This window comes from Idiotropiscis lumnitzeri, chromosome 4 (assembly GCF_059441095.1).
Source record: "Idiotropiscis lumnitzeri isolate Australia: NSW breed Sydney's pygmy pipehorse chromosome 4, RoL_Ilum_1.0, whole genome shotgun sequence".
Taxonomy (NCBI): Eukaryota; Metazoa; Chordata; class Actinopteri; order Syngnathiformes; family Syngnathidae; genus Idiotropiscis; species Idiotropiscis lumnitzeri.
In genome coordinates this window covers 11,539,112-11,553,841 of record NC_142394.1, presented here as the reverse complement: position 1 = coordinate 11,553,841, position 14,730 = coordinate 11,539,112, and the positions used below count along the sequence as shown (strand labels likewise).

The 14,730-nt window shown below is 40.8% G+C and overlaps 2 protein-coding genes across 4 annotated transcripts in view; both read right to left on the bottom strand.

Moving 5' to 3' along the window:
* diaph1 (diaphanous related formin 1) overlaps positions 1–3,927 on the bottom strand; it is a 33,361-nt gene extending 29,434 nt beyond the window's left edge. For both annotated transcript variants that reach the window (XM_088293727.1, XM_088293728.1), the window contains exon 1: positions 3,084–3,927. In XM_088293727.1, the coding sequence (XP_088149853.1) occupies positions 3,084–3,182 (99 nt within the window). In that variant the 5' untranslated portion in view covers positions 3,183–3,927. The remainder of the gene's footprint in view (positions 1–3,083) is intronic.
* A 2,707-nt stretch (positions 3,928–6,634) lies between these two features.
* smim32 (small integral membrane protein 32) lies at positions 6,635–11,547 on the bottom strand. Of its 2 annotated transcripts, XM_088294451.1 has the most exons (3): positions 11,197–11,547; positions 10,948–11,097; positions 6,635–7,738 (listed from the first exon to the last, which is right to left on the bottom strand). In XM_088294451.1, exon 3 carries the CDS (start codon positions 7,712–7,714, stop codon positions 7,367–7,369), a length of 348 nt encoding a protein of 115 aa, XP_088150577.1. In that variant the 5' UTR covers positions 7,715–7,738; positions 10,948–11,097; positions 11,197–11,547; the 3' UTR covers positions 6,635–7,366. The 2 variants fall into 2 exon arrangements, with proteins under 2 accessions (XP_088150577.1, XP_088150575.1); XM_088294449.1 differs by having other exon boundaries at positions 10,948–11,547.
* Between the last annotated feature and the right edge of the window lie 3,183 nt (positions 11,548–14,730).

The window sequence follows — 14,730 nt, the reverse complement described above, 5'->3', positions numbered from 1 at the left end:
GGGAGGAAAAAAAAAAAAGCTGTGCTCAGCGGCACCATATTACCGTATTACCTCTTACGTCATGCAGCAGAGGCCCAGCGCTTTAAGTGACAGTAACCAGACCCACGTTAGTGTATTTGAGGCGGCTTTTGTGAAATGTTAGACAGTTGGACGCAACATCCCAACCCCCCAAATATCGGTCTTATTATTATTGTTCCGATCGTTATCCTACATGGCCGCTCAGTGGACAACAAGTAAGCACGATGGCCTCACAGTGCAGAGGTCGTGGGATCGATTCCGGCTACGGTCTCCCTCTGTGGAGTTTGCATGTTCTCCCTGAGAATGCGTGGGTTTTCTCCGGGTACTCCGGTTTCCTCCCACATTCCAAAGAGCACCCCTGCAACCCTTGTGAGGAGAAGCGTCTTAGAAAAGGGATGGATGGCTAGTCATCATACATCCCCACTTTTTAGCTAGAGTCCGGCACCCAACCACCTTTCTTCTTCTGTTCAGTGTAACATTAACCTACTCAAGATATGTCGACATTGACAAGGTACACGGGATCGACGTACATCAAGGCAAATGCCCTTTCCCCAGCTTTTTCACCTTTGTCGAATAATAATCCAGGAACGAGACCTCATTAAAACATAAATGACTATTCAATATTTATCTATTCCTATAAAGAGCACCCTTAGATGCTGCTGCAACCTTGACAGCCTAATAAGTCACACTAATGATGATGCATATTATGCACCCTATTCTGCGAGCGATAAAGTCAGAGGAGGGAACAGATATTACGCAATAAGTATTTTAGATGGTGCTTATACTGTCAAGCTGCTAGCAGAGCATCATATCAATAAGAAAATAGGACTTTGTATTTATTCAACCACCAAAACTCAACTTTAAAATTAACTTGAAAGAACAACCAGAAAAGAAAAGAAACCAGTAACATAACAGCTATAAAACACAAAAAGTGAAAATAAATAAATACAATATAAATAAATTCTAAATCCCCTGCTATTTTATGTTCAAAGTAGTACCAATTTTCTATTTAAAACAACTTAAATCCAGTAAGACATCTATAAAACGTGTACTCCATCACGCAAGCAGACAATTCCACGATTACATGTCACTCTTGGGTTAGCAATTAGCATGGCTTCACTGTTTGTCCTTAAAGTGTAGATTATTCTGCGTCGATTACTGATTTCTGAGCAACTCCGGAACATGTTTTGCTGCACTCACTAGCCTGTTACTAGCTAGCTGGTGAGGCGTAAGTAGCACTGAGCTGGCTTCAACCTCCTACTTCTCCAGCGCAGGTGACGCAAGCACATTGCACCACTAACGCATGGGGATCCAGCCTAGCGCGGCTTTTTGTGAGAATCTCCAATCTTGATAGAGTTGTGCTATTCATTGTGTTTTAATGATGAGCAACACCTGCGATGCAAAGCCATACAATTGGAATCTTACATACATGTCGTTTTCTGCAATCAAGACAGCTGCATTCAGTGTACTTTCGCAATGGAGGAACTCACGCACACACAGCGCTTGGTGCGGCACATTTTTCGGAAATTGTGTTTTCATGACAAGCCTAAATCAAATATCATTTAATTGACTAGCCTTAGTGTCCCAGTATTATTAATCTACAGTTTTTGGAATCAGCAACAGAAATCCACCGAATACGTCATATAGCATTCAGCTCAAGTCTCACAGAACGATGAGTGCTATGGTTTAATTATTGTAAAGAGAACATGAAGAAAGAGGGAGGGTTGCACATTTTATCTGGACCTTCTCACTAGGACTTGTTGAGTCATTACGTTAAATTAGGCATTTGCTGAGGTGGTTCCCCCAGGAAGTGGATGCACTGTTGTATGAAGGCACACGCTGGCAAGATTTTATGCTTTATGAGAGCGTGCACACATTGTCGAAATGAGCCACATGCTCCATGATAGATGCAATTCACTTTTCATGTAGAAACATGGTTGGTACTATCACACAGCTATCTTCATAAACTCAATTCAGGCCAATATTGTTTAACATGACTCTTGACTATTTTTGAACACAGACTCTCCCCAAACTTTTCCAGTTCAAGATGAAATCTGGTGTGTATGCGTGTTGCATAATAAAGATTGTATCAGAAGACATTCAAATAGAGCACTGGCGTCAAGGACAGAGCTAAAGTCTACGGAGGGCACCGTAGTCATGCAAACACAGACTCGTGTACTCAGTGTTCGCTCTGGGCACAGCATATTTCTGTCTATGACTCATGTTTACTCATAGTTCTATCAGAAATATGCACACATTGGCATTCCTGAAACATTTTGTTACGTCTGTAACTTCACTTTTTTATTTTGTAATGGAAATGCGTAGAATAAATCTAAAAAAATTTACAATAAGCAAATGCAACTCAAGAAGTGTGGAAGATTACTCGGCAGGGTGACGGACTGGTACTATTAAAATGTTAAGGTACAATATTATTTAAGACCAACATGTGAATGTGGTACTACTGTTTACTTAGTGATCATGTGTCCCCCGTTGCTCCTCTATGGTTACTGATTGTCAGTATGCGTGCTATCACTTTTCACCTGTTGCTCGACTTGACTAAGGAGCCGAGTTAGGCAACACAAGTAGCCGATGTAGACGTCAAAAGTGAATCACATACTAACTTTCTCCACAACAGCTAATGAAGGACAATCAAAAGGCTAACTTTGCCATTCGAAGTTCATTTACAACAGCACTTTAAATGACAATGATTATAGAGTAATTAGCGGCAATGACACTCATGTGTTTGTTTGTTTGCTTTTTTTTTTTAACTCAAAAGGGGACGTTCATGTGTTTAAGTGAAATAACTTTGGAGGTAAAGGAGGGGGCAGGTACTTCCTTCTATTTTGACACTTCCTCTTGTATGATACTTCAGAGAACTATAATAACATGTAAGAGTACAAACAGAGCTGATGTCCACGTTTAATCATGATCGTAATTGCAGGTTGAACTCTTGATGGCTTTGTAGTTTCACTTAAAACGCGAATTTAAAAAACAAGCGACATGAGTGGGGCAAACCATGAACCCAAACGTGATTTGCCAGCAAATAACGCTAAGAGGATACTCACAAATTTCTTTTTGCCCTCTCCATCCTCGAGGCTCTTCTTAGACTTCTTGTCTTTCTTGGGACCAGGAGCCGATGCGGCGTACCCCGTGTATGGATCCATAATTGTAAAGTTAATCCTCCAACAGGGAGTCAAAATATTCTCCGCGTGGAGGTAATGTCGTTGACGCAAAAAAAAAAACACAAACACACTCAAAGCAAATGACTGATCTGACGTACTACTACCAAGGTAATAGAGACCAAATCATAAGAATGATAATAATCTCCTCGGGCCCGGGCTGGTGTCCCGGCTAACTAGCCACAATTAGCACAGAGTTGCTAATGATCTGGTCCCGAGCCAAACTCGCAGAGTGAACTTCACGCTAAACCGCCTGTCTGTCTTCCAGAGGGAGGGAAATTCAAAGTGCTGCAGCTCGTCGTCGCGACGTACACAAAAGAGACACTCTAACGTCTTAAAAAAAACACCAACAAAATACGAATTCAACCACCGGTATCCGCGTGCAACGTAACCTCAAGTTTGTTACGAGTTGAGTTTAGTTCACCAAAGTTTGGAGCCAACTCCGCTAGCGTTAGCTTTAGCTAGGCTACATTAGGTAAATTCCCGACTGAGAAATCCACATTTAGCACATTGATTCAGACTGCGGGGACGCCTCGTCACTGTTGCCAAGTCACTACCGAGGCTATCACTTGACGTCCCATGGCTGCTATTCGTCTAGTTAAGGTTTCAATTCCGACATGACAGCAGTAGAGCGAAGATTTTTAACTCCGAGCCAGACGTCTTCCTGTATTTTCTTCTGACAGTCAATGCCTGGCCCTGAAACCGTTTTGAGGGTGGAGGCAGCGTCAGACTACACCTGAACTGCTTCCTGATGTGCTGCTTGGACTTGGCTTTCTTGTTGATGGATATAACAACTTTTCGAGCTATATGGAAAAAATATTCCCCCACTCCCCCTAAAAAAGAAACAATTTTAACCACTTTTGAAATAAGAGTGTCATCTTTTGAAAAGTCTAAAACGCTAAAACCACGCCCCCAAACGTTTATTGGTTTTAAGAAATCCTGCCAAGTTGAATTTTCCATTGGATATTGCTTAAGTTAGAAAGACCAAGACATAAGGCGTTTTCAGTCAGCCTGACATGCATGTTTTGGTATGTGAGAACCTACAGAAGTTCAGGAAGTATGCAAACACCACATTGGAAGGGCGCGTGTCAACATTTGAAACGCGATGGTAATAAGGCAGATGGTCCAAATATCGACCACTGCTCCACAGAACACATTGATAAGTGAGAGATCAGATGTAACAGAATGTATTTCTATATGATAGAACCAGGTTTGTTTGGAGAATAGCAAATAGGACGTTGTTCCTGTTTTTTTCATATAATCAATATTAATATTTGTCGTTCTATGATTCTCTCTAGCTATCATTCTATGTTATAGTACGGAATTTTGATGTACAATTGGTGACATAGTTGTGATTCAAAATACAAAGTACATACGATAGATTTACACACTGCATCATACTGTATAGTCTCTAAGACTGTCATGTTGCTAATGGGTAATCGCACCCACAACAATAAAATAAATACTAAATAAATGGGCCTCTGACAGCGTCAAACAAAAGTAAGCATATTTATTTTTACCAAGTGTAAGCCAAATTCTGTGTTGTTCAGCCTGCATTGTTACTGTTATTGAAATGACCACTTTAGAATAAATTATATAAAGGTCAATACAAGTCGTTATAATGATTACATTAGCGCCTACATTTAATCCGAGTATGTTTCATTTGGTGGTCACCGCACACAAAATAACAAAAAGCCCTCGGGATCCACCAAGTGGTTAAACGACGAACTTCAAGGCAAGCACAGTTTCTGGACAAACGAGAGCCTAATACACTCATTCTGCCAATTGGCCCACTTTGATAATTGTCCTTCTGTTGCGATCAAGGACAGCAAAGGCCAAATTGTTGGTTGTCTCTAAAGCTTTTCCTGAGTGATTTTTCGGTGGTGCCTTTTGTGGGATGTATTAATCGTGATCTGCTGGCAAACTAGTCAGGCCTAACAACCGTAAATGGAAAAGATGTTGATTATTTACGATCGCACATCCTGACGTTTGTGGTCACCACCGAGTCCTGCAGAGACACTGAGATTGTGAAATGATAATGATAGTCAATTAAAAGTGAGTTGAAGGTTGTACTTTTGCTAAATGAAAACCGTTATAACAGTGTAATTGCCTAAATACATTTTAATTTATACAATAGTGACCAACTCAATCAAAAATACCAATGTACTTGCTAAAAGTGCTGTTTTTTCTTTTTTCTGAACACTTCAAATATACCTTGGGCAGCTGTGCTAATTAGGTTAACGAACAGCAACTAGGTTGAGTGTTTGTACAGCATGTCTCACAAGTCATTCACCACATTAAAAATGATAAGATTTTGCCACAGCAACATACTCACTAGATAAGCTAACAGGTAGCCTAGTTACATCTTGGGTAGTCAGGGCTATAGATAGCCCCGTCAGAAATCTGTGTAGCTCTAGTTAAGCACTTCCAACATTTTATTTGATAATCGAAAATCTATTTATAAAATATGTTCTCAGTGGGGTGAGAAAATATCCTGGTGGTGTCCCTGCTGGATCCCTTTTGACACCATGCTGCCTCTCACAGGTCAGTCTTGGAACTATGACAGGCTGTGGTGAGATGTGTTGTTCATCTTGAGTAAGTTACACATGATAAGCGCTGACAAGGACACGCCTCGATTTTTTACTGTGCCGCGTTTCTCACATTTTAAAAAAATATTAAAATATATATATAAAAAAAGAAAATAATTAAACCAATTGTATTCTAGTACTCTGCATGAGAAATGCCATAATTAAAGCAAGTAGGCCCTGTTTGAGTGTTTAATTGGTTGCTTTAGTTTGTGTTTTTGTGGGTGCACGGAAATGTTGGTTTTCCAAATTAATATTTTGTGTTCATTTGAAATCCAGCTCTCAACAATAACAAGTGTGTTTATACTCATTTTAGTGAAATTCTCGTTCAGATAATGCACAATGAGTACATGTTTACTGAATTTCAGGAAGATGCCCATTACCCCTGTTTTTATGTAATCCCCAGAGTGTAATACAAATGAGCTTTAACCCTGAAAAACGTACACACAGACGCCCACCAGTCTGCACTGGATTACACTGATAGACTCGATTATCCGTCGTGGTATGTGAGAGATGTTTCCAACAACAAGGCTGAAGAGGATTTGAGCATGACTGGTGGCAATGAAGCTGACAGTACTGCAGTTTGGTTTATTGCTCGCAAGGTGTCTTGTACTTCAGCCTCAAGTCTTACTTCCTTAGGACATTGACTCTTTGAATTGGGGAAAGGTTCATTAAAAGTGAAAAATGGAATGGCCGGTAGCCAGATGGCTTTCATAAAGATGCCCAATGAGGCTGCGTTCAATCACAGCAGTGACCTCTGCAAAAAAACAAAAAAAAAACCCCACCACATTCCATTCATCACATGAGACAAAGACTGCACTTAAACCACAAAGAGGTTTTCAAATTCTTTATCTCATGGTGTAGTCTTGCAGTCTGCCACTTAATCACTATTGTACAGTCTACAGAAGAATAGGGAACGTGATTTGGTAGCATCATTGCACAAGACAAACACTTCTATATTCTGGATAATATCTTTCAAGGCGATGGTAAAATATTATGAATGCTGAATTCCAGAAATCTGACAAGTCAGAAATTTTCATTGACGAAAGGAAAAATGCACAGTCACGGCCATCTACATAGCTACACAATCTTTGTATGAAATATGATCCGAGGCTACCAAAAATATAAATTTTCATTTGTGTATTGACAAAAAAAGCAAATACTTGCTCATCAAAGTCGCCTACAATGTTTTTGAGTTATTTCTGACCTCTCAAAAGACTTAACTAAAACAGACATTCCGACAAATGTGTTGAAATAAAAAATGATAAAAGCAAGGTTTGTTGCAAACATATGAGCTGTTTTCAGCTTTCAGAGACAAATTACCCAGTGGGAGAGTCAATACCTGGGTCTCCTCCCGCAGTAAAGCCCAATCTTCAAACATTACATACAATAGTTTGCTCAGTGACAGGACGAGAAAGCTGTTGCATCTTTTGATCGAAACCTAGCCTTGCCCATCTTGTGTGTGTTCATATTTCAGACTGGTATCCAAACAGTCCAGTGTCTTAGAGAAATGAGAAAGGCAACAACTTCATATGAAGACGCAGTCCACGGTCCAGTAAAGATCCAGAGTCTCATCCCGTCAGGCTACTTGTATGAGGTCCGGGCTTCTCTCAGTGACCTGTCGTACGGCATGGAGGCAAAGAAAGAATTCCGCAGTTGACAGTTGATGAAGAACACAATGATCAGCACCAGCAGAAACAACAGGAGGCACATGACGATGTATGTGAACAGGTCCGGTTTGTGGAGCTCGCCATCTCGGAGCCCTCCTCCTCCTCCCCCGCGGCTCGCGGTGGGTCTCAGTAGGGCGGCCACGCTCACCAAGCCCCCGTGAGACACATTGACGGAGGTGGGGGCGCTCGTAGAAGAATGGGCCATGAGCACGAGGTCAAGGTGTGGGGTACTGGTGGAGTTGAGGAGGACCTGTCTCAGCATGACCTATGTGGGCTCACCGGCTGACTGGGTAGACGAGAAAGGAAACAACACAAATTCTCAATGAGGCATCAGACTTGCATTTGTGTCTTGAGCCAGTCACTGGAAAACTTTGATACAAGATGTGTTAAAAACAGAATCAGAATCAGAATGCCCTTTTTTGTCATTGTACTCAGTGTACAACGAGATAGGAGAGCTCCCCTCGCCGCAGCAATATATAAAAAAAAAACAATTTAATTAAATAAATCAATTATATTAATTAAAGATTAAATAATTAGATACAAAATAAATATGAAATTAAATAAATAAAACATTGTGTTGCAATTCTGCAAGGTAAGGGTTGTTGTGTGCGTGAGTTCAACATGGAGATGGCTCTCGGGAAGAAACTGTTTTTCAGTCTGTTAGTTTTTGTTTTGATGAACCTGTAGCGTCTGCCAGAGGGCAACAGGTCGAACAGGTGCGCGCTCGGGTGAGTATTTTCCTTGATGATCTTGTGAGCGCTGTGCTAAGGCACCGGGTGGTGTTGATGTCCGATAGGGAGGGGAGAGGGCATCCAATATGGAGCCATGTACCAAAAAAATCAAAGGATGAAAGGGTCACTTGGGCATTCTCGACATTAGTGAACACACTTAAACCAATCGAGTATGTTTTTTGCTATTTTCACTTCGAATGGCAAAGTTATTTTTGACGTCTCATTTAAAAGTGAAGAGGCAAATAATTTCATGATTTTGTGGTGACTTCGAATAGGTCCGCCCCTCCACTGAGCATATCTTCAGAACCAAAACAAGACCAATCTGCAATAAGATTGAGACCATTTTTAAAGCAGTTTACTTGAGGATCTTAATTATTATTGTGATGTATGTTCAAATTAGCGCTGTCAAGTGATTAATTTTTTTAACTAATTAATCAGAAAAATTCCATGATTAATTGCGATTAATCACATTTTTCAACTACAATTTTTTTGCCATGCTTGGAACAGGTATTTACTTGAATAATATCTTGTAATTGATGCAAAATCACCAAATATGAAGTATATTTACAATCAGAATCAGAATCAATCAAAGACTGTTCTAATAGCTTTCTTTGATTCTTGAATACCATCTAAATGGAGACATCTTTACAGGCATTTTTTGTCGAAACATTTCTCAAAACTGCCCACAAGCGCCACACTCCAGCAGTGTTGTTTTGCAAGGCCCAGTGGTAACTTGAACACGGTGTTTTGTTCTGAGACTTGCTAAAGATGTACAGCTAATATGGCACAATATTTGCCAAGTATGCAAATTATTTTTGAAGTCAATCAAACTGACTTAATTGAGTTCAAATATTTTACTGAGTTAAAAAATGTTCAATTAATCACCTGAGTTAACACTTTAATTTTGACAGCCCTAGTTCAAATCAAATCAGACCTTGATACAGACAGCACAATGAGAAGGAAAACATTATTTGGCTTCTGAAATGTAATTATCTGACCACACTACAACTGAATGGTAACATTTTGACACAAAATCTTTTGATAATACAATTTCATTTTTCATCTCCTTGCTTATGTGTCAATAAATTTGCAGATTTGTTTTCTGTTTAATTTGGTGTTGAAAAACTCCACACTTTGGGCATTTATCAGTAATACAGTGAAAAGGAGTGGAAAAACTGAATATTTAGTTTGCAAGTCAATTTGTGTTTCACGCAATAGTCTGGAGACATTATAAAGTGAAATATTGTTTCTATTTTAGTTGTTAATAGCTTCTTTGCACATTGAGAAAAGTTCCTTAAGTTTAATTTATTACTAGAATCAGTCATATAGTTGAGGGATGTGGGTGTCGTAACCACCCTCCTTTTTAACACCCACACCCAATAAGGTTACAGGCCATGTGAAAATGTATTTTTGGGTATTTGATGTGGGCCGCTGAGAAAGGGACGACAAGTGGCAAACGGCCGTACTTTGGACACCACTGCCCTAGAATGTGACAGTAACATGTAACTACAATTATGTGGCTAGCATTAGCTGGTTCAATGCTAGATTAGCGTCGTTGAACCTCAATAAGCATTCTCCATGACGGTTTGTCATGACTACACTCTTTCATAATTGCACGCCATTATGAATGGCCATGTTAGAGGATTGCGCTCATGCACATCAGTGACAACCATAGCTTTGGTCAGAGAGACAAGGGCGGAAAGGGATAGGTGGAAAGAGGCTACATTTAAATATTGCTCACAGTTTTGTTATATTTATTATTTCAAAAATGCTGTTGGTACCCGATGATTAAAGACAAGTTAGCCAACCCATTTTATCCATCCATCCTTTATCTGTACCGCTTCTCCTCACAAGGGTCATGGGAGGTGCTGGAGCCTATCCCAGCAGTAGGCGGCGTACACCCTGAACTGGTTGCCAGCCAATCACAGGGCACATGTAGACGGACAACCATCCGCAGTCACACTCACACCTAGGGGCAATTCAGAGTGTCCAATCAACCTCCCATGCATGTTTTTGGAATGTGGGAGGAAACCGGAGTGCCCAGAGGAAACCCACGCAGGCATGAGGAGAACATGCAAACTCTGCACAGAAAGGTCGGGGGCATACAATTTTATATAAATAGGGCGGGAGGGTGTAGGCCGGAAAGCTTCCTAGCTCACAACTGGAAGGCGGGGAATGGCCGGCAAAAAAGGGTCAAGTGCCCAGCTCTGCCAAAGAGTCATGTTTTTGTAAAATGGGTAGAAATGAGAATAATCGGACACAGCCCACGCAAGCGCTGTGAGAACATGTTAAATCCACACAAGATCTAAAGCAAGTGGCAGATGAGCTAACAAATACATCAAGGTACTGCATGTCAGTATTCTTTTCAAGAAGTTATCATTAACTTTGATCCCCGATTGACAGGGACTACTCACGTAGTTTTACTGCCTCCAGTTCACGCGCTAAAGGGTTCATAGTATAGCTTCTGTTTACTGCATATGACGTATTGATTTTTTTTTTTTATTCAAGCACTGCATACTCATATAACTACAATTTGTAAAGGCATCCGACAACAATGGGAGAAAACTACACAAAGTGTATTTCAAGGTCAGTGTTGAACTTCACAACAATTGTAATGGACATTAATGTGCACACTTGGCTCGGTAATCAAATATTAGGTTTGGTTCAGCAGTACCATGCCCTAGATTTACATACCATGTGACTTTGCTCTTTATAAATTATCATCAACACGTAAATTATATGAAGAGTCATGAGAAAGACTTACGTGGGTGCGCACTGCTGGGAGTGTCACAGGTGATAGTGGATAGGACAAATCCGGGCTCCGCATTCCTGACAGTTCTCTGTTGGGTGCCGACAAGCCTCACCGAGGACGCGTTGTGGAGAAGCAGCTGTGCGACTGCTTGTACACTGCGCCCTGCATAGTCCATATGTATCGGGGTCGGATTAAAAAAAAACGCACAGACACCTACCGAACTGGACTCAAATCTAGGTTCTTATTAGGAAAGATAATTACCCATCAAAGAATCCCAGCAGTTTGCAGAAATAACGGTTATTAAAAACTGTAAGTAGCGATCTGGAACCGAGTTGAGGCTTCTTCTGTGAGTGATCGCGCACATTTCTTCTTGTGCGTCGTAGCGTGCATCACAACAAGCCAGCATGCGCTTATGCGCGCAACATGCGGAGCGCGGAGGAAGGACACTCCGAATCTTGCTTTTTCTCCAAGCCCACGTTTTGCTCCTCCAGTGGCGGTGGTACAACCAAAGTGATGTGGATTCGATTAATGCTCCGGTGAGGTTAGAATGAGTAGAGCGGCGACATTAATTAATCATAAATTCGTGGAGCAGCAGGTCGGCTGCTCCTGTCTTCGCCCTTTTCTGCATGTCTGTGTCTCAGGGGAGAGAGCAGATCAGTGCGTGTGTGTCGGGGGCGTGTCACCTGACAGGGATGTGCTACAGTAAAGTCACAAAGTAGACATAAATCTTTCGCTCTCTATTTCTCTCCCCAACTAATGAGGATGTTGAGGGGGCTATTTGTGGGGCCATGGAAGGTAATGCCTCACACTGCAGTTATGAGAGGGGGGACATGGGAATTCTGTGAGATTTCGTGTCCAGTGATTATGAAGTTCTTATCACAGTTTACAAAATAAAAAAATAACAGAAAAGAACAAGAAATAAAGAGAGAGAGTGGGGAGAGAGACATCACAAAGATAAGAGAGAGCGAGGGGAGACATAAAGTGAGACAGAGAATGAGAGAGAGAGAGAGGGAGTCACAGCAGGCCAGCAGGTAGCTGCAGAGCTTCCCATATTTAAAGTAATACAAATAAGATAATTGCACGATTTTTATTATTTCTTTAAAAATATCCATAGTGCAAATAAAATAGATCTCATTGTGAACGCAATGTCCTTGTAACCTTCAGAGTTGTACATACGTCCTTATTGGATGACAGTGAAGCTCTATTTAGTTTGGAAGAAAAGGAATGCCGGTTTACTTGGCAAACTGTTGGAATCATAAACCAATGTATTAACCGAAGACAGAAGTTTAACCTATCATCATTTTCTGTAGTCCATTTTTCAGTTGTACTTCTACCTCATGTGCATCACTGATTCAAGACAAAAGGAAATTAGTTTTCTTTTTTAGCTTGTGCGTTGTTATAGTTTTTGGGTAGTTTCAAATATCAGCATGCCTTACTGTTGTGTGTACGAGTGTACCAATCAGAATAAAAAGAAGTTAAAGTTGTTCTCAATACCAAGAAGAAACAGGCTATTTCAGAATCACCAAAGGACCCTGTGGCTACCAGCTATTAAATGCGTAAACTGGACCAAGGACATAATCAGGAATGCCCTCGTTTGCGGTGATGAATTCATATCTGGTAATGGTGGCGATTAGGTTTAACTCAACCTTTGTCTTAAAATGAACTCTAAAATGTACAGGGAACCAGTGAAGTGACGCCAGAATCTGAGTCATATCCTTTCTTTTATGAGCTCCAGTTCGTAGACAAGCAAAATAATTTTGGACCAGCTGGAGGGAGGGCTGGCTGACTCCAAAATGGTGTATTACAGTAATCCTTCTGAGATGAAATGCAGGCATAGATTTCTGTATCTAAGTGCTGTTGAGAAAGAAGAAGCTGCGTAAAATGAACATAGAAGACAATGGTACCAATTTGCCGGTCCAAATTAAAATCACTTTTCAATTTAAAACCCATGTCCGAGACTGCACGCTTTAGATAAGGCGTCAGGGGGCCCAAGTCAACAAGGTGAGAAGTACAAGGGCCCCTGGAACCAAACACCATAATTTCTGTTTTCTTTTCAGTAACATTTTGACTTTAATTTCCTCCAGACAGGACAAAAGTGGCCTTAATGAGAAAGCGTCCTTAGATCATTGTCATACCTGTTTGATAACATGTTGGGTCGGATCTTGATGTTTGAAAAAGGCGGCAGGGAAATAAATTAAAAAAAAACAAACAAAAAAAAACATTAGCCTTGCTACATGCAGTTAGCCAGGTCTTGTTGCTCAACCAGGTCATGGATAAAGTCTTTGGACTGCTGAATGATTATGCTCTCCGTCTAATCAGAGCTGCACTTGCACATGAAGCTTCCCCCCGGATACGAACTCTTCTAAAAAGGTGTTGTCTTCAGTGTCTTCACTGAATTATTGAATTTGTCTTCATCCATTTGTTTTATCTATATCCGATTGTCTTTAAATAACATGGCCTGACCTGTCAGTCAGCCGCACCTTATGACAGACAGATGTGATGTTAGCCTCATGGTGGGAAATTGGTGGTATGTAAGCTGTCTCACACGCGCCAATATCTCGTACTGAAGAGGAACTACTGCATGTTCAACTTTTATGAATAACGTACCCCCTTTTGGATCAAAATATTGACCTAACATTTTGGACCTAGTGATGGGTTAGTTATATAACAGATTGATTGATAAATAATTGATGTCCATATGAAATGTTATGGATTCTGATATTTAAAAAGCTGAATATGTAGCTATTTTATCTTTGATGGCGTAAAATCACATGACCCGGCGTCTGTTGAGTTTGTACTGTGAAATTGTGGGTGTTATAGTGAAGCGGGAAGCCATACGGAAGCAGGAACACATGTTACATCATCAAAGAGACATACACACTGTACTCAGGTGCACAAGAGGCACGCACGATAATTGTGCTTTTGTTTATTTGTATTTTATATTTATTGATTACAATATGCTTGCTTAGGCCATGTTGTTGAGACACAATGTGTTATTTATTGTACCCTGTGTTAGCAATGACCTGAGCCCTCCCAACTGAGCCTCCTGCCATCCCCTCGCCACACAAGGTAAAACGGTCTAGAAGCCACAGTGGCCTTCGGTTTAAGTGAGTGCAAAAGTTCAAATTTTGTGGTTTCATCATACTGTCATGTTGTCTCTCTCAGAGTGTGTATTTGATTTGACACTTGAAGCCAGAGCTAATTGACACAAAAAAGCCAGACGTACTCCTCTTCCATGACGCCTCAGACATGCGCATGGACACACAAGGGGCCGACCCTAAAAGCGCTGGCCGTCTGTTTCATATTCATTTGCACCTGTTCTGTCACAACAGAAGGGTGAGCAGGCACTCTGCAAGGACACTTACACTTTCCACACACACATGCATATCGCAGGAAAGAAAAAAGGAAAAACAAGACCTGCTGATTGTTACAGAATTAGAAGCTGTGATGCTTGAGACATAACAAGGTTGTGGACTACAAATAACAGACCTCTCTCATTTAGTGGCACATGGAAAATGCACATGCAAATATAAAGACCAATTAGAAAAAGGGCAGATTTTTTTTTAAACATAATGTTCACATGGGAAATTTGAGCACAGCCCATGGCTTTGTTTACGTATGTGACGGGTGAAGCAGTAATTGCGGTTTATTACACACATTCCCTGCATGGCTGCCGGCTTGCTACTATCCTCATCATCAGCATTACTATCCACAAGGCTAATCTAAAAATACATTGAGGGGGAACTTGGGAAAGAAATAAGCCAAACATTAATGAAAATACCCTCAAGTTGTTAT

Coding starts and splice junctions, on each gene's coding strand:
- smim32 (XM_088294449.1), bottom strand. CDS start 7,714: ATGCTGAGACAGGTCCTCCTCAACTCCACCAGTACCCCACACCTTGAC.